Source organism: Apium graveolens, chromosome 10 (genome assembly GCF_009905375.1).
Source record: "Apium graveolens cultivar Ventura chromosome 10, ASM990537v1, whole genome shotgun sequence".
Lineage (NCBI taxonomy): Eukaryota > Viridiplantae > Streptophyta > Magnoliopsida > Apiales > Apiaceae > Apium > Apium graveolens.
Genome location: NC_133656.1, coordinates 231863777 through 231883157, shown reverse-complemented (window position 1 = coordinate 231883157; position 19381 = coordinate 231863777). Strand labels below are relative to the sequence as shown.

Genomic DNA, 19381 nt, shown 5'->3' with positions numbered 1-19381 from the left:
GACTCACCGCGACAAGCGGATTAGGATTGGTGATGGCCCTTCGGTCACAGTTAAAGAGGCGGTTCCAACTTTCATATCCGAAAGGCCTTTTAGCCTTAATGATGACACCTCTCCTTTTACTGTGACCTGCGGCCTATAGAGGAGGGACACTGTTGTGGGAAGCTCCGAGACGGCATCTGTTTGGTCCGAGAGCGTGGTTACGCCTCGTGACAGGGCTGAGATCGTAGAGTCTTCTGATGACCTACAGATCGAGCGTCTTGGTGCTCAAGCAATAGCTTTAGTAAGCTTCTTCCCCTTGAAGTGTTTACATTTTCTACTGTTCTATACACACAACTTATTGTGTTTAAACATATTTTTGCAGATGAACACCTACCTTCAGGCCGCCCTTTATAACCTGAAGGAGGTGAGGACTAACCTAACTATCGCTGAAAGGGATAGGGACAAGTATCTTAAGGCCTCAAAGGCCAACTTCACTCGCTTCCGTGAGGTGGAGAAGGAATTGGCTGAGGAAAATGAGAAGGTTCGTAAGCTGGAACTGGATGCTCAGAGGGCTCAAGCTGAGGTGATAGCCGACTACAAAGCGTCTCAGAATTTTCAGGAAGTCCTGAATGCTGAGTATGACGCTAACTTTCCTGAGACTTTTGCCACTTGATGGGAGAAGATAGTGGGAGATATTGGGAAGAAGATTCCAGAGGTGACTCTCGCTGCGTATCCAGTTCCTCCTGTCCCTGTACAAGGGTCTCCTCTCGATGATCTCCCTCCTTCTCCCATTCTTACTACTTCTGCTGAGGCCATAGCTTCTCCTTCTCGGGATGTTACTCCGATGGAAGACGAGCCCGTTCCCCCTCCTATTGCTACTGATGGGGGGAACGATGACAATGACTTGTTTAAGGATCTAGATTAGTTTCCTTTTCTTATTGGCCCATCGTGGCTTTCTATGTATTACTTATTGTATTTTGAACTTATTACCCTTCGGGGTTTATTTATGCTATTTTTCTTGATTTTTCATAGCCTTCCCCTTTAAGTTTCTTAACACTTTCGAAGTGTTATACTTTTAAGGAGGATGATTAACAACTTGAACTACACAAATCACAGATGGATATGACAGACTCGAAAATGCTGCTCATGGCATTCCTATCATAGAAGAATTCCTGAATTTCTCTTTCTTTTGTTATTTATTCCCCTGTTTATCAAATCACAAATTTAGCTAAGTAAACAAAGCATTATCATAACTTGGATACCCAAAGTTTGAAATAATTTCAACTTAGGAACATATAGTCTGGTTTTCCAAAACCTTATATAATATGGGTTCAACCCTTAATAGTCAGGAACTAGAACGTAAATCCTACTAAAACTGAGATATGAAATCCTAAGCAAGTAAAGGTTCAAGGTTCTTTTGAACTTTTTACCACTATAGTAAGTACTAGCCATATGTAATAAACTTTCAGGTTTTGAGCATGTCGAGTTCGAGGTACTTCTTCCCCATCTGTGGTCTCCAATTTGTAAGACCCTCTTCCTTGAACGCTCCTAACCTTGTATGGCCCTTCCCAATTTGGGGCGAGTTTTCCTTTCTGCCCTACTCCAGAAGCTTCCACCTTCCTTAGGACCAAATCCCCTTGCTTAAAAACCTTTCCTTCACCCTCAGGTTGTAGTAAAAAGAGGCTTTTTTTATGATATTCTACGATCTTTGCATGCGCTGCATCTCGTACCTCATCTATCAAGTCCATGGCTAACCTTTGCCCTTCTTCATTTTCCTCAGCATTGTATGCTTGGATTCTTGGAGACGAGTGTGATATCTCCACAGGAACAACTACTTCTGCCCCATATGCTAGCATGAATGATGTTGCTCCCGTAGTAACTCTACAAGTAGTCCGATAAGCCCAAAGTATCAGGAGTATTTCATCTACCCAATTATTCCTGGATTTCTCGATCCTCTTTTTCAGCCCATCTAGAATTATACGATTTGCCACTTACGCTTGCCCATTGGCTAGCGGATGAGCTACGGAGGTAAACCATAACTCGATCTCATTCTCCTCGCAATACTTCCTGAATTCTTTATAATTGAATTGTGTTCCATTATTGGTGGCTATGATGCGGGGAATTCCATATCTGCACATGATATTTTCCCACAGAAATTGTGCAACCTGTTTAGTTGTGATCTTGATTAAAGGTTTAGCTTCAATCTATTTGGTAAAGTAATCTATCGCAACAATCAAGAACTTCCTTTGAGCAGTCGTCATAGGGAAAGGTCGAAGAATATCCATTCCCCACATAACAAATGGGATCGGGGAGTTTATGGAAGTCAGCATTTCAGGAGGTTCATATGACCTTCTTTAATGGGCCTCACAGTCTTAGATGTAATTAATGCAACATTAATAACATAATTAAGATTTATTTCATCCCCTATCAATTACATTATTCTACTACTATTCAAATACCAAATTATAATACAATAATATTATCGTAAATAGAATATGATTAAATATTCTACTATATAAATAGATACATAATATACATAGTTAAAAAAGTAATTCAATTTAACATTCACATATTTCTCATATCTGCATATTCGTTGCAATAATATTACAACAAATGATCAATAATAAAAAGGGTTAATTATCAAACATGTCACTTACTGCGTTCAAATATATCAATTGAGTCACTGATTACAAAATTGACTCAAATTAGTAACTCATTTGAAAATTTGTATCAAAAATAACACTCTACCGTTAATCGAAATTCTAAAAAGTATTATATATTGAGTTTCATACATTTTTTATGAATGATATTACATACAAATGAAAGATTATGACTTTTAGTATTTTAGATAATACTTTTAGATTTTTAAATATTTATCTACTATATATTTTTATTTAAATCAAATAAAAAATAATCAAAAAATTAAAAATAAATAGTTAATAAAATTTTAAAAATCTAGTTATATTATCTAAAATAGTAGAACTCGAAACCTTTCATTTGGATGTAATATCATTCATAAAAAATGTGCGAAACTCAATATATGGTACTTTTAAGAATTTCGACTAACGATATAGTGATAATTTTGATACAAATTTTTAAGTGAGTGACTCATTTGAGTCAGTTTTGTAACCAGTGACTCACTTGATACATTTGAGCACAGTAAATGACCTACTTACTAATTAACCCATAATAAAAATAATATTGAAATAACATCAGAATATATATATACATTTAAAATTTTAAAAATAAATTAAAAAAAAAGAAAATAAGTAAATTTTAGAAAACCGTACATAGTACAGGTAGAGATGTTCAAAAAATCTGAAACCCGAAATCCGATTCGATCCGTAAAAAAGCCCGACCGGGTTCAGCCTCGCCTGCGGGCCTTTAATGGGTCTCCTTTTTTCTCGAACATCCGGCCCGACTCGAAACCCGAAAAGCCCGGATCTAAAAAAACCCGGATAACAACCCGAATCTACATAAGCCCGGATAAATACCCGGTTCGGCCCGGATAAAAGTCCAGATAATTTGAAAAGCCCGATTAAAAAACCGATTTTTTATATAAAATTTGAAAATATAAAATACTTTTCATGATTTTTAAAATATTATATTATAATATTAGAATCAATTAAGGTATATATGATTATTTATATATTATATTACAAAATATTTATTTATTTCGATGTCTAAACCACTCTATATGATATATTAAGATATAATTTTCTCCGGTATTTAAACTACTCATAATTCGAGTTATATATATTTTTTTAATATATAAATAAAAAGTCCGGATAAAACCCGGTTCGTCCCGATCCGGCCCGCCCCGCGGGCCTAAAACGAGCCCTATATTTCTTAGGAAGCCGACCTGGCTCGAATTTTAAAAATGTCCGGTCCGATCCGTTTTCAAAAAAATAGGGCTTTTTAAAGCCCGAATAACGCTCGACCGAATGAGATTTTTGTGCATTTCTAAGCACGGGCCACACGGTAGTATATAACATATAGATACAGGGGCCCCTGACAATGAAAAAATAAAATTCCACAACTAATTAATTTAATTTTGAAGGAGAATAGCTGAGTCTTGAGTTCGATAAATTTAGTGAATCATATAATTTGTTCTTAAACAACTTTTTCTTTACGTTACAATATAGATATTAAACTTGTCGAATGTAAACATTCTACTGTAAAAGAAATAGGTGGTAGTGGTACTAATATTTTTTTTTTTTGCTTATTTTTCACGAGATTAGTAGTTGATTATTTTATTATTATATAGTATTATAGTAATCAGTAAAGTAATTGGTTCTCCACTAGTGAGCGTTTGTGTACCATCCCAAATATTGAATTAGTAAAAGTGCTTTGAAGAATATTAGCTATTTATTAAAAATTATAATTACGACTTAGAAGTGTGTTAGTGAAGAAGAGAAGTGTTTAATTTAAATATATAGTATTTAGGGTTCTTGCAAAATATGTCTGTAAAAAAAACACTTGCAGAATATGTTCTGGAAAACACGTGCAGAGTATATTTGTCAAAAATTTGCTTGAACCATATTAAAAAATTTGTTTGAAAAACACTTTAATTTATAGAGTATTATTTGACCGGCGATTATATTCAAACAAATTTTCAGTAAGGTGACTAAGGCTTTGTTTGGGATTGCTGTTAAAAATTCCTGTGCTGTTAGAAAAAGTGCTGCTGAAAAAAGTGTTGTTGTAAAAATCAGATGACTGTTTAGTAATTTTTTTGATAAGTATATGTTTTGATGCAAAAAATTAAAAATAATAATGGTTTTGATAAAGTTTGATGGTGAAATCAACATCTGCTTCCTGCAACAACAGTTTTTTCTAAAAGTATGGGGGCACTTGCTTTCTGTAACAGTAACTTTTAGGCCAAAAACACTTTTTCCGAAAGACAACTTTTAAATTGTAACAAACAGTATTTTAACTACTTTTAAGCGAAAAGCTGTTGTTGATGTGTCTAAGAGAAATACCAAACACACTTAGCACAGAAATACCAAACACACCCCAAGTTTCTAGAAGACTGTTTCTCAAGTGCGAGGAATTACGACGAGGACCGTTCTTTTCAGCTACGCACGCCATTCACTTTGGGCTAAAAACAGCAAGCCTTAACGCAGAACCACTAACAGGCCCAAGTTAATTTTAGCCTAGTTTACCGATGCCAATGTCTTTTTTTTTTGCTAAATAAACTCTTACACAACCACTAGTGGCACCTTGACCTCCTTCCCTCCTTCCAAAGAGAGCTCGACCACTACATCAACTCTTGGTCATCAATAACCACGTTCTCCCTCAACTCAGAGTATAAGATAATGCTAAAAATTAGAACATAAAATGATACAAAATACTCCATTCATCAACTCCGAAATTCAGCTTTTAATCAAGCAAATACATAAACGAAAGAAATTAAGCAATGACTGGAATTCTAAATTCCTTATTTTAAACTCTCAAATATATTTGACCATGATAAATCAAAATAATGCTGGCGCTGGTGTTTCACAATCCACAACCCCGAGCCGGTTGTCAGCTTCCGGTGCATCTGCTTCCTCCATCAACTCACCCACAGCACTAACTGGTCCAGTTGCAACATGTCCCGAGCTTCTGATCTCGGCCATTCTACGTCGTGCATTATTTTTTTGAGATTCACAAACTTTTGGTAGATATAGTCCTGTAAAATTGTGCAAATACCGTTAGTAAAACGCCTACTTTTGTTTAGAAAATGTGAAAAATTTGAATGTATATACAGACCTTCACCAGCAGCAAGATTGAAGTAAAGATCGAAGATGTTAGGACAGTTGTTGTAGCATTGAGTAGAGCAAAGCTTTCTAGCAAAGTGTGGCTCAAGGAGAGAGTCGGATGAGATCCCGTAAACATTCCTCTCCAAACCGCATGCACCAATACATTCATCACTTTCGATATAATCCTTTAGCTTACCAGCCTCGATCTCTGAGGCGCCGCAAGTGAACGCTTCCTCACCACTTCTTCGCACACGTTGCTCCAGCACACACCGCTTCCCGCTTGAAGATATTGCGTATGCGCATGTCTCTTTGTTCAGATTCTCACATGCAATGCTTCCTACATTACCAAGAAAAAACTAATCAGTTGTTGTGAGCAAAATTACACACACAAACCATTTTACCCTGCAAACTCTAAAAACAGCTAAATATTCACACGGTTCAACAAATGACCATTCACATTAGTACAAATCATTCTCAATTTTTCATGGTAATTAATTACTACGCATTATTACCTTATACACACAAGTAGTTTGAACTTATAAATATATAGTTTGGATTTCAAGAAATGTGGGTGCATCTGTGCATAAATATAGCATGTTAACTAATTTTTCTGAAGACAAATGAGCACTTGTTCTAATAAATTTTGGGGTTAAGCGAGAATCGAATCCATATGCTCAGACGACAAGAGTTAAACTCTTATTAATACTTGAGCTATCTCATAGTGCGAGCATGTTAACTAATTTAGTCTACATATATAATGATAAAATGTATTAACTAATTTAGTGTACATATATATATGATGATTAAATGTACCCAAAGTGCCTTGAATGCAGAAGAGAAATGCTAGTGTCGAAACAGCCAGACTCTTGAAGGCATAGTTATAAGAAGCCATTGCTAAAATATAGAAGCGTGTAGGCTTCTTTTTGTGTAGCTAGAGATGGTTGTGAACATTCATCTCCAGAGAAGCTCCTTATATATACTATGTTAAAGCACTGTATAGCCAGGTACGCGGCACTATCTAGGTCTAGATAAATGGACAAGATTAATTAATGCAATAAAACAGCCTATCTCAAACCCTACAAACATGTGTAAGTACACTATTGATAAATAATAAACCAATGAGTGTAAAAATTTCTATTGGCATTATTATGACGAAATAATTGAAAAATAATTTCAGAGAATAGTGTTGTGTGGGTGCACATTTGTGAAGATGGAAATGTGATTGATGGATTTAGTAAATGGAAGGTATAAACTGTAATCTGGAAAGTTTGGATTTAGATGAAGCTGTACACGCGTCAGAAGCTGAGTGTGTTGGAAAGTGCCGACCTCCATGGCTGATGGCTCCTACTCAGATTACAATCTTGTTTTCTTCTCTGTTTGACGTACTGCTTTATTCGTTTCCTATCATGCATCCCTGTAAGGCCCCTCTAATACATATGTATCGTTATTTATGAAATTTAACACTGTACATATTTTTACTTGAACAGAAGCAAGCGTTTTTAACAGTTTACGGGGCGCCTGTCGACTCTTGCAGCCTGTAGGCTTGTAGTACTTATGGCACCCGTTTTTGTTTTCTGATTCCTTAGGCCAACATAATCTTTGCAGTGATTTAACACAATTCGGTACCACAACTAATCAACAACACAAAAATGTCACTGAAAATCAGTACGTGTTAAACTTTGGTATGGTTTTAGTAGTTTTACATTATTATGTTTATTTTGGTCATTACATTTACCATTTTTCTTGTGTGTGCTCAAATATACGTATTAGAAACTTAGTTGTCAAATTTTGATTGACCTTCATTATTATAGATATTAATGAACTCTTTGCAAGCGGAAATAGGCTCCGTTTAGGAGTGCTGTTGAAAACTGTGTTGTGTTGTGAGAAAACGTGGTGCGAGGAAAATTAGATGAGTATTTGGTAATTTTTTTTAATTTATACATATTTTGAGATATTATATATGAAAATAATATTTTTGATAAGGTTTGATGGTGAAACTAATAGCTACTTCTTGTAAAAGCGGAAAAAACTTTTATGACATACTTTTGCTAATAACAGTTTTTAAACCAAAATCGTTTTTTCGGACAACAGCTTTTCTCAGCAAAAAACTGCTGTGACGGTCTGCAACAGCAATAACAAACGGGGCATAGTCTCACAAATAAAAATGTCCTAAATTACTTATTATAAGATCGTAAAATTATATTTTCAAAAAAAATAATCCTAAAATGAAGCATGTTAGAGGCATTCGATAGAAGGGACAGTCACATATAATCAAATATACGATACTAAGAGTTATTGTATTAATTTATTCCGAATCACATCTTCACTAAAAATAATAATTAACCACCATTAATCTTACCAAATGCATCAAATAATTAAAAGAATAGTAGGATGAAAACTCTGTAAAAGTTTAACTCCGGACCAGAGTTTTTCCAGTTTATAGTGATAGTTTAGGCTTCATTTTTTAAGAAATGTAAAAGGGAAAATAGCAAGACATCATCAAAGGAAAAAAAAGTAGATAGACCAACACATATTTCACAATAATAAATTCACTCAGTTTTGTTTAAGCTGATATACATTCAACATCTATAATTTCTTTTCTTATTAAAGATACATATATGTAACCAACTTAGAAATGCAGATTTAATTGAACATGAGCACACAACAACCTAAAGAAGTAGAGCCAATAACTGGAATTCCAAAAAATTCCTTATTATTAGAACACTTTTTTGTATTTTCACCCCATGATTTTATCAAAATGCTGGAGCCTCTGCTTCCTCCATATACATGTTGTCAGCTTCTGGTCCTTCTGCTTCCTCATCCATGAATTCGGCAGCTTCAGGTCCCTCTGCCATCATGAACTTACCAGCGCTCACTGGTCCGGCTGCTACATTTCCCGAGCTTTTGATCATCTCGGTCATTCCACGCCTTGTTCTTTTTCCTCGAGATGCACACAATTTTGGAAGAAATAGTCCTGTACAAGTTCAAGTTTATGAAATTTTGTGTATCATAAATTAGGTAAATGCTCGTTTTATCCCGGACACCTGGTTATTAAAAAAAAAGAATGCTCTTTTTATTTTAAAAAATCGATACTACTAGTGTTTGGTCAAGCATAACCATAATTCTGAAACATTCGGGATTAATTGCAATTTTCACCAATTTTTAGATGTTAGGCGAGGTTTCTAAAATATTTTAACCAACTGAATTTTTTACAAAAATCAGATAGTTGGTATTGTGTGCCTATTAAGTTACATAATTATTAAAGTACCTTCACCAGCAGCAAGATTGAAGTAAAGGTCGATGATGTTAGGGCAGTGGTTGTAGCATCGGGTAGAGCAAAGCTTTCTGGCGAAGTGTGGCTCGAGGAGAGAGTCGGATGAGATTCCAAGAACATTCCTCTCCAAACCACAGGAACGAATACATTTATCGCTTTCAATCCAATCCTTTAGCTTATCAGCCTCAATCTCCGAGGTACCGCAAGTAAATGCTTCCTCACCACTTCTCCGAACACGTTGCTCCAGCACACACCGCTTCCCGCTTGAAGATATCGCGTATGCACATGACTCTTTGTTCAGATCCTCACATGCAATGCTTCCTACAATAACAAAAAAATGTACTTATTCATCATAAAACAGAAAAAATGTGCGTGCGTGTGGCATATTAGCACTTAGCATTGTTAGATTATATATAATCCTACTCGGACTTTCCTCTAGCATGTTAAGTTTTAGAGTGACTTGTTAGTCAACATAATATCACCGCTCAGGCTAGTGGAAGAACTCAACATATAGTAAGTAAGATTATGTACCTAAGGTTCCTTGGATGCAGAAAGCAAATGCGAGAGCGAAAAGCGCTAAACTCTTGAAGGCAGGATGAAAAGAAGCCATTGATAAGATATGTACTTGTGCTAGGTTTGGGAAGCTAAGTGGCTACAATTAAGCTTTGTTAATTGGCTTGTGTTTGTGTGAATATTCATCTCTAGAGAAGCTCCTTATAAATACTATGCTAAATTACTGTATAGTTAGGACAGATGGCACTAGCTAGGTCTAGAGAAATTGACGAGAGTGAGAATTGGAAAAACATTGATGGAACCCTAACCCCACATATTTGCTACACTAATGATATATAATTGCTTGAGTGTTTCAATTTAGAAGATTAACGCACATCTCGATCAATTGTAGTCAAAGTCTACTGTACGAATGTGTTTGTGGCCTATAGCTTGCGCACGACACATAACACATGAATTTGAAATATAACATGTTAATTTCATTGTCGCTATGGTGTGTGTAATTGGAATTTTAGAAGCCACGAAGTAATTTTATATTGCAGAAACTTTTCAGTTCAGACATCTACTTTGTGTGTAATCAGTAACATGACTTATTACGAAGATTACATTTGATAATGAACGGAGCCATGGAGGGGAACTAATCAACAAAAACAATCTCTTCAAACATATCGTTTGTGCTGTTAATTGTAGCTTTCTCTACAATCATAAGAAGCAATTGTTATACTTACTTCCGGAGCTGTTTATATTAGACGTTGTTTAAGATCTATGAATTCTTATACTTATTTTATTATAAGAATGTATTGATAGTTAATAACCTGTTTGATTTTTGCTTTTTCAGGTTGCAATTCACGTTGATTGACGTCTGACTTAATCTACATGGCAGTGCCACATGGAAGGCGCCCTACACATAACTTGTGTTTTGACAGTAGGTAATTAGAAGAACCTTGTTTCTTTGTAGTATTTCTGGACGTAAATTCGTCAATAATGGCTTTGTAGAATCCGTCGAGAATCGCTAACATTGTACTACTTCTGCTATCTGATAGTATTAAATAGGGCAGTGTCATATCCAACTATCCAAGCAGCCCATATAGGCAATTAGGCTGAGGCATTGTAATTAAAAAAACAAAAATTCTTCAAGAGGAGCCCATCTAATATGTACATGTAAGTTGTAAGTTGTAACTGTATCCTGGTTTTGCTATTTTTTAATGCCTTAGCTGTCCGAGATGGAAAAGAAAATCAAGATGACAGAAGAAGTATTTATAAATATCCCCCATTTGTTGATATTATATATTACTCCGACTTTGCTACTTATCCTTAAAATGTCCTGCTCCCTGAAAATTTATATAACACAGTTTATATAACATACAGTTGAGTTTCCCGGTCGTTTCCGGATCTATATTTTAGGGGTTCATATTGATTTTTCTTTAATCTTTTGAAAATATATAATTTTTCGCGAATCGGAATTTTCCCTTCCGCGAAAAGGAGTCCTACCTTTCAGCCAAAAAATATTATGAAATGTAAAAATAAAAAAATTCAATCCGGGCCCTTAATATATATATATATATATATATATATGATGTCCTTGGAACAGTGTATAAGATAAGACTTAACTAACAACCGGTTGCTAGGGATAAGGAAGAGCATGGCCGGTTCGGCTCGATTTCCGGATAAAATCGGAACTTCAACCATATATTTTCGATTTCTAAAATTGAAAACGGCAACTGACAGTTCAGATTCGGGTTAAAAAGCCCCGTTTGGATTATAATTGATCCGATTTCGATTACAAAATCAATAAATATTAAAATCTATACTATAATATAATAACTGAAATGTGGTATATTTTACTTCAATGGTAATTCCCCTATTTTAATTTTTAAAAATAAAAATAAATAGTGTTATTTACATGCTAAACTAATAAATTGCTAAGTTATCAGATATAGTCTTCTTATCCCGCTAAACTACAACCACAACATATCCTACTAACATTACAACAAAATAGGCCACTTACGACGGCGAACTTACGACGGAAAAAATTGCGCGCCCAACTTACGACGAATAAAAGTAAAACGTCGTAATTATTTACGACGAAACCCAAAACCGTCGTAAATTTAGTATTTTATTAATAAAATTATAGCAGGTTTAAGTAACTTTAGTAAATTTTATTCCTCTCCATAACCTGCTAGTAAAAATTGCTAGATTAAGAGACTAAGATATTTGCATTACAAAATTCATAAATAACATATTCATATATAAATTATATATGTAAAATACAATATTTTATTAATAATATTAGTAATTGGTTCAGTTGTAACATATAATTGGAACTAAGCCATTTAAATCGGTTTAGTTTTTTATTTTTCGATTCCACTTTCGAATCAATTTTATTCGTCTCAGTTTTATCCAATTTTTTTCGATATCAATTTTAATTCGATTTTTTGCTATGTCCTATCTAGGGAACATGATCCATCCTTAATTATCCAATGTTCAGTGTAAAAATCATGAGTTTTAAATACTAATAATTAATATTTAAAGAGATTCTACATATCACTACAAGAAAGATGGTCATTTCCTACCAAACAATTTCTACCGTCAAAAATTGGTGGCAATTGCTCAACTATTTCCTACCAACGCGAGTTTTGGCAGGAATTCTTATAGAAATTCTGGTGGGTTTTGACCGACATTTGATATCGAAATCGTCTAACCATCCGCTCATCAGCTCTCACATTTTTTAATTAATGATTTTTTTCCTAAGAACATTTCCTAACAAATTCAGTCAATATTTGTAGATTTTGATAGAATTTTATACTAACATGACCCCAGACTCTACATCAGCAGTCCACATATTATTCAAAAAAATAATACATTTTTTTAAAATAGAAAAAAATTTAATAATTCAGTGTCATTTCCTACAAATATTGGTAGGAAAGGGTTTACTATCCGTAAATAGTATATCCTACCGATATTGGTAGGAAAATAGGTATAGATTTAAAAGATTTATACACAGCCTTTTTGCTTGCGCAGTGTGTGGTGTTAATATGATGAAGATAAGATAAAAATTAAAGAAGAAGAAAAGAAAACTATAAAGAAGAAGAGAAGGTAGAAGTTTTTCCATCAATCATTTATTTCTCGTAAGTTATTTGATCTCATTGTTCTTTATTCTATTTCATCATTTTTTTTATTTTAGTTTGGATTAGTTTTGTGTATGATTCGTGTGTATAATTTATACATTAGCATTTTATATATACTTCAAAAGGAAATACTACTGATGAATTTATGCATATATGAGATATATTAAATTAATATTTATGTTAAAATATGAAAGTTATCATCTTATTTGTATATAAATAGCAAAAAAAAAGTGAAATGAAATTGAAATATATTTTGTTAATATTGTATATGTCAAATGTAAATCGTGGTTGGATGCACGCCGTATGAAAAGTGATCGCACTTATTATCGGAAGAGTATAAAAATGGCCTAGTAGAACATTTAGATTTAGCAAAAAGATTCAGGTTGACAAAATATAAGATATTGTGTCCCTGTAAGAATTGTAAATCTAGTCGACAGAAAAGTTTAGATATCATAAAGTTTTACCCGTATGCTTTCGAAATATTTAAATCATATGTCGTGGGGACTTTACATGGTGAGAAAGAGTCAATAACGGAGTCTTGACAACTACGTCATCGTAAACGACACACAACACCAATTGTGGAACCACCAGTAGATATGTATGGGTTGTTACGAGATAGTGCCAGGCAAATTTTTTATAGTTTCAATGATACAATAGGTAGTAGTAGTACGAATGATGCCAAAAAAATCTCCAAATTTTGATGATTCTCAATTTTACACTGATGCCAATTAGTCATGAACTTCTGTTATCCCGGTAATAAAAATTACACAAAACTCTCTTTCATTACGAGATTGTTATATTTCAAAGACGTAACTCGTTGTAGTTAGAAATTATTTGAGATATTAATTGGCAATACTGGTGAAGTGTTGCCACAAGGCCATATGTTACTGATTTCTTATTATGCAATGAAAAAGGTAAAAAAATGAAAGTGGGTTATGAAAAAATTGACGTGTGTGCGAATAATTGTATGATGATTATAATAACGACGAGAAAAATGTTTTTTGTGACATTTGTAAAGAGAAATGTTACAAAGATGTTTTGGAAAAAATAGGAAAAAAATACCTAAGAAGGTCTTAAGACATTTTCCACTTATTCCTCGTTTACAACTGTTATACATATCGGAGCATACAACTAACATTATGACTTGACACAAGAATAGAGAAATAAAAGAATAAGAATTAAATCACCCCGCGGACGAAGATGAATGTAAAATTTTTGACAAGAGATACCAATCTTTTGCTAAAGAGTTTCGTAATGTTCAACTTGGATTGCCGAATGATGGTTTTAATCCATTTGAAAATTCCGAAAATAATGTATATACTTTTCTTGGTCATATGACTAAGGCAGATGGAAATGAGCACTGGACTTTACTAAATGAAAATAAGATTAAGATTAATTCTGACGCAACAATCTTTGAAACTTCCAACTCATACAATTATTCGTTCATAGTAAGGGATCATAGATGAGGGTTGATAGAGGCTAAATCACAGTGTAACCTGGGTAAGGTGACTGCAGAGAACACAGAAGCAATAGGTGTAAGGGAGGCTTTAAGAAACAACAACACAGAAATGTAATCTTGGAGACGGACTGTCTGGTGGTTGTACATGCCATCAGAAGTTCAAGAACCTTGACGTCCTATTTTGGTAGACTCATAAGTGAATCCAAGAATCTGTTACTTGAACTGAGAGTTAGAAATATGTTCGTTAAGTTTGTAAAACGGTCTGCAAACCAAGTAGCACACTTCCTAGCTAGGGCTACTTGTTATATAGCTGACCGTAGTTGAAGGGTTGATGAAAATAACCCGGATTCATTGATGTATTGATGGACGATTTAAATTATTAATGAAATTCTCATTTTTCTCGGCAAAAAAGAAGAAGAAAGAACACTGAGCTGAAAATCGTGTAAAAATTTAACTTTGAACTAGAGTTTCAAACAATACTGTATTAAGATCAATCATGAACAAAATAATATTTATTCATTATTTCAGTGAACAATTTAATTTTATTCGAAAAAGAAAAACAACCGGACATAATTTTTTTATAATAATAAATTTATTCAGTTTTTGTTACTACTATACAGAATCAAGATTCAAGTGACAACACAAAATCAGGATCAGGCTTCAAATGATAAGGATTTGAGTGACAGCACAGATCAGGACCTGGATTCAAGTGACAACACACATGATGTCACTAAGTGCCAACTCAGCAAAGTTTGTTATAACTAACTACACCAAACCAAACTCTCTCTCCTGGATCGTTTATAAAACCATGTTGCTTACTGAGATAAAATGTTAGTTAAAAATAAGAGTTTAAGCTTGTGTGTAATCAGTAGATTGTAATCAGTATATAGGAGTATGATTCAATAAGAGTAATCTATATAAATCAGTTTACATTCATTGTGAAACTTTGTTAATCAGAAATGTGATTTGGTGAATCTTCTTCTTTAATGCTGCTAATTCTAACATGGTATCAGAGCGGAGAAGACGATCTTGCAACAAAGCGATCTAGCGTTACATCATCTCTGGTGAATTCTTCTTGATTTTGATGGATTCTTCGTCAATTCTTCAAAAGTTTTTAGTGAATTCTTGATTTGTAGTTTCTCTCTTTGATTTATATATTGATTCTCATCATCATGATTTCTGGTTGACATACATACTGATCATCATTATCTTGAAAACTTTCTCAATTAATTGTTGATTTGCTAAAACTATTTTTCAAATTAACGAGATATGATATTTTATCGATAAGTGTTTTTCAATTTGTTGATCTTGTTTCCTTCGAGTCTTAATATGGCTGAGAATACTGAAAATAATCAAAACAATCAAGCTCCCGTTATGGATCAATCTCAAAATCATACTTCTCCTTATTATCTTCATCCTTCTGATAATCCTGACATGAAATTGGTTAATATCAAATTTGATGGAACTGGCTATGGCGATTGGAAACGTTCTATGTTGATTAGCTTATCAACAAAGAATAAAACTGGTTTTGTTGATGGCACAATTACAAAGCCTTTGATTGCAGATCCAAATTATAAGGGTTGGGAACGTTGTAACAGTATGATGATTTCTAGGTTACTTGGAGTGTTAGATCAGAGTATTGCTAGGAGTGTTCTATATTTCAACACAGCTCATGACATTTGGATCAATTTGGAAGAATGCTATGGTCAAGCATCTGGTACATTGCTATTTTCCCTATAGCAGAGTCTGTATGAGATCAAACAAGGAACTGATCTTGTCTCTAGTTACTATACTAAAATCAAGATGATTTGGGATCAATTAGATGTTGTTGACCCTATAGCTTCATATGAATGTGTTGGATGCACGTGTGAGATAACATAAAAGATGATAAAATCTCAGAAAGATAAAAGATTGGTTGAATTTCTTATGAAGTAAATGATGAATTTGAAGGAATCAGAGGCAACATTCTTGTTATGAATCCATTGCCTGCTATATCACATGCTTATAGATTGTTGCTTCAGGAAGAAAATCACAAGAAGTTGTTGCATCCTGCTCATTCATCAGAAGAAGTCATGGATTTTGCTACAAATATAAGAAGTTTCAATTTCAGACCACAAGGTGGATCTGGTTCTAGTTTCAGACCTCAGTCTGGAGAAAGCAGAGGAAAATTCAGTTCTTACTTTTGTGATCACTGCAAAATGACTGGCCACACTGCTCGGAGATGCTATAAGTTACATGGATATTCATCACATTTCAAGAATGACAATTGACCAGAAAACAGGAAAATAGCTGTTAATGTCAATTTTGAAACAAATGAAAGTACTGATGTTTTTGATAACAAGAATGCAGGATTCACAGATGCTCAGTATGCACAACTTTTACAGCTACTTGGAAGGGATACATGAGACTTATCCATTGGAAATACCATGAAAGCAGCTTGTGTAGCAGGTAATATTTGTCTTGCATCATTCACATCAGCTCATTGGATTGTGGACAGTGGAGCTACCGATCATGTTTGTCATGATTTATCTCTCTTTATGTAATTTTCTCCAATTCAAAATATGAAAACTTGTATAACTCTTCCAGATGAGAAGAAGGTATTAGTATCACATATAGAAGATATCCAAATTAGTGACAATATAATACTTAAGGATGTATTATATGTACCTGATTTCAGATACAATTTGATATCCATACCAAAGCTTTGTCAAGACCTTAAGTGCTCAGTTACTTTTACTGATGACCACTATTTTCTTCAGAGTCCTTCAATGACACAAATGCATCTTGGTAACTTCAAGAATGGGCTCTACTACTTAGCAACAAAATCCATTAATACTTATAAAGGACTTGTTGAAGAAAATCAGAACAAGATCAAGCTTTGGCATCTCAGAATTGGGCATATACCTATTTCTATGCTTCATCATATTTAAAATGTATTTGATAAACCCTGTATGTTACATACCATCTGTCAAGTCTGCCCTAAAGCCAAGCAATTTAGAGCCTCTTTTCTTCATAGCTCAATAAAAACTGATACAACTTGTTCTATGCTGCATTTGGATGTATGGGGCCCCTATAAAGAACCAACTCATAACAATTACAAGTATTTTTTTTATAATAGTTGATGATTTCAGCAGAATGACTTGGGTATTCCTGTTACAACATAAATCTGAAATTTTTTCAGTATTGTGCAATTTTGCTCTTTACATAGAAAGTCAGTTCAAACTATCTATTCATGTAGTTAGAACTGATAATGCCCCTGAGCTCAATAAAGGGGAAATGCTACAGTTTTATAAATCTAAAGGCATTCAGCTTCAAACTAGTTGTGTTGATACACCCCAAAAGAATGCGATTGTAGAAAGAAAACAAAGGCATATTCTGGAGGTTTCAAGAGCATTATTTTTTCATTCCAAGCTTCTAATTCAGTACTGGGGTGAATGTGTATTATGCGTAGTACATATTATCAACTGAATACCTCTATCAATTTTTTCCAACTCCAGTCCTTATAAATTTTTTTTAAGGAGCCACCAGACTTATCTTACATGAGAGTATTGGGTGTTTGTGCTTTGTTTCCACTTCTCAAGTTAACAGAAGCAAATTTGATGATAGAGCTGTCCTACATGTGTTCTTAGGGTACCCACTTGGGAAGAAAGGTTATAAGATACTAAATACTAATACTCTTATTATTTATATCTCTAGAGATGTCATATTTCATGAGCAACACTTTCCATATCATCTGAAATTATCTACAAATCACTCATCCAAATTTCAGTTTTCCTTTCAATAGTAACTTCTTTCACAGAGTTTGATTTTATATCTATACCAGATGTTTTTCAATTTAGTGATCATGACTATGAAGAAAATTCTCAAGATTTTGATTCTAATCATTCTCCACATTCTGCTGATAACCCCCAGTCTTCACACAGTGATGAATCTGCAACTTCTAAAAACAAACCTATTTTGAGAAAAAGTACTAGAGTTGTGCAACCACCTTTATTTCTAAAAGATTTTATTTGTAATACTAGTACATTAACTTCTACAACCAATGATCATTGGTGCAATATCATCTCTTCACAAAACTTGTCATCTCAACATCATTCATTTCTTGCACACCCTGTTTCACTCAAAGAACCATTGACATATGAAGAAGCTAGTAGGGATAATAGATGGGTAGAAGCAATGACAAAAAGAAATAGTGGCACTTCAGCAGAATCATACCTATGAGTTGGTTCCTTTACCAGTTGGAAAAAGGCCTATAGGTTCTAAATGGGTATATAAGATAAAACTTAAGGCAGATGAGAGTATAGAACTTTTTAAAGCACGTTTAATGGCAAAGGGTTACAATCAAACGGGGAATAGATTACGAAGAAAAGTTCATTCTCACCATTTATTAAGATGACTACTGTCAGATGTCTGTTATTATTAGCGTCACATAAGCACTGGAAATTGCATCAATTGGACATTAATAACGCATTTCTGCATGGAGATCTTAGTGAAAAAGTGTATATGTCTCCACCACAAGATTTTGATTTCCCAAAAGGTTATGTATGTAGGCTCATCAAGTCATTACACGGGTTAAAACAAGCTTCTCGACAGTGGTTTGCAAAACTACTAGGCGAATTGAAATTGCGTGGTTATACACAATTAGGGCTGGGCATTCGGTCGGTTCGGTCCGAAACCGGACCGAACCGTATACACCGAAAAACCGAATAGTCATTTTTTCTTGGATCGAACTAGACCGAAGTTATATTATGGACCGGACCGAACTAAACCGAAATAATTCGGTTCGGTCCAGTTTTGGACCTAACAGACCGAATTTTAAAAAAAAGAAAATTACATTAATAATTAAACCACAAATTATAAAAATTGAAAATATAATTAAAGTAATGTGATATGTAGAGTTCTAATAGTGTATAAATACAACTACAAATTAAAAATTATGATTATAATTTTTAAAATATATGTAAAATGTATATAATATGAAATTATAATATTTATGATTTGGTCTATTCGGTCTGGACCAAAATATTTTTTAAAAGAACCAAACCAAACTGAGTTTTATTTCGGTCTATTCGGTAGACCGAATTTATGAAAAAATTAGAACCAAACTGAACCGAATTAACACGGCTCGGTTTTTCGGTTTTGGTTCGGTTTTGCTCAGCCCTATACACAATCGAAGAATGATTATTCTCTTTTTATTAAAAGAGACAAACAATATACTGTTAGTGTTTGTGCCCTAGAGACAACACCATGATATTTAGTTTAAGACATTTAGATTATTAATATTTATGTT

The 19381-nt window shown here is 33.9% G+C and overlaps 3 protein-coding genes across 3 annotated transcripts; 1 reads left to right on the top strand and 2 right to left on the bottom strand.

The window, feature by feature from the left end:
* Nucleotides 1–5317: 5317 nt before the first annotated feature.
* LOC141692762 (uncharacterized) lies at nt 5318–6684 on the bottom strand. Its single transcript, XM_074497699.1, has 3 exons — nt 6534–6684; nt 5731–6057; nt 5318–5650 (listed from the first exon to the last, which is right to left on the bottom strand). Exons 1-3 carry the CDS (start codon nt 6610–6612, stop codon nt 5454–5456), a joined length of 603 nt encoding a protein of 200 aa, XP_074353800.1. The 5' UTR covers nt 6613–6684; the 3' UTR covers nt 5318–5453.
* A 1567-nt stretch (nt 6685–8251) lies between these two features.
* On the bottom strand, nt 8252–9693 carry LOC141693613 (uncharacterized). The gene is made up of 3 exons (XM_074498764.1): nt 9526–9693; nt 8989–9315; nt 8252–8694 (listed from the first exon to the last, which is right to left on the bottom strand). Exons 1-3 carry the CDS (start codon nt 9602–9604, stop codon nt 8474–8476), a joined length of 627 nt encoding a protein of 208 aa, XP_074354865.1. The 5' UTR covers nt 9605–9693; the 3' UTR covers nt 8252–8473.
* Nucleotides 9694–15420: 5727 nt separating this feature from the next.
* Nucleotides 15421–16361, top strand: LOC141691990 (uncharacterized). Its single transcript, XM_074496737.1, has 2 exons — nt 15421–15808; nt 16042–16361. Exons 1-2 carry the CDS (start codon nt 15421–15423, stop codon nt 16359–16361), a joined length of 708 nt encoding a protein of 235 aa, XP_074352838.1.
* Nucleotides 16362–19381: the final 3020 nt, after the last annotated feature.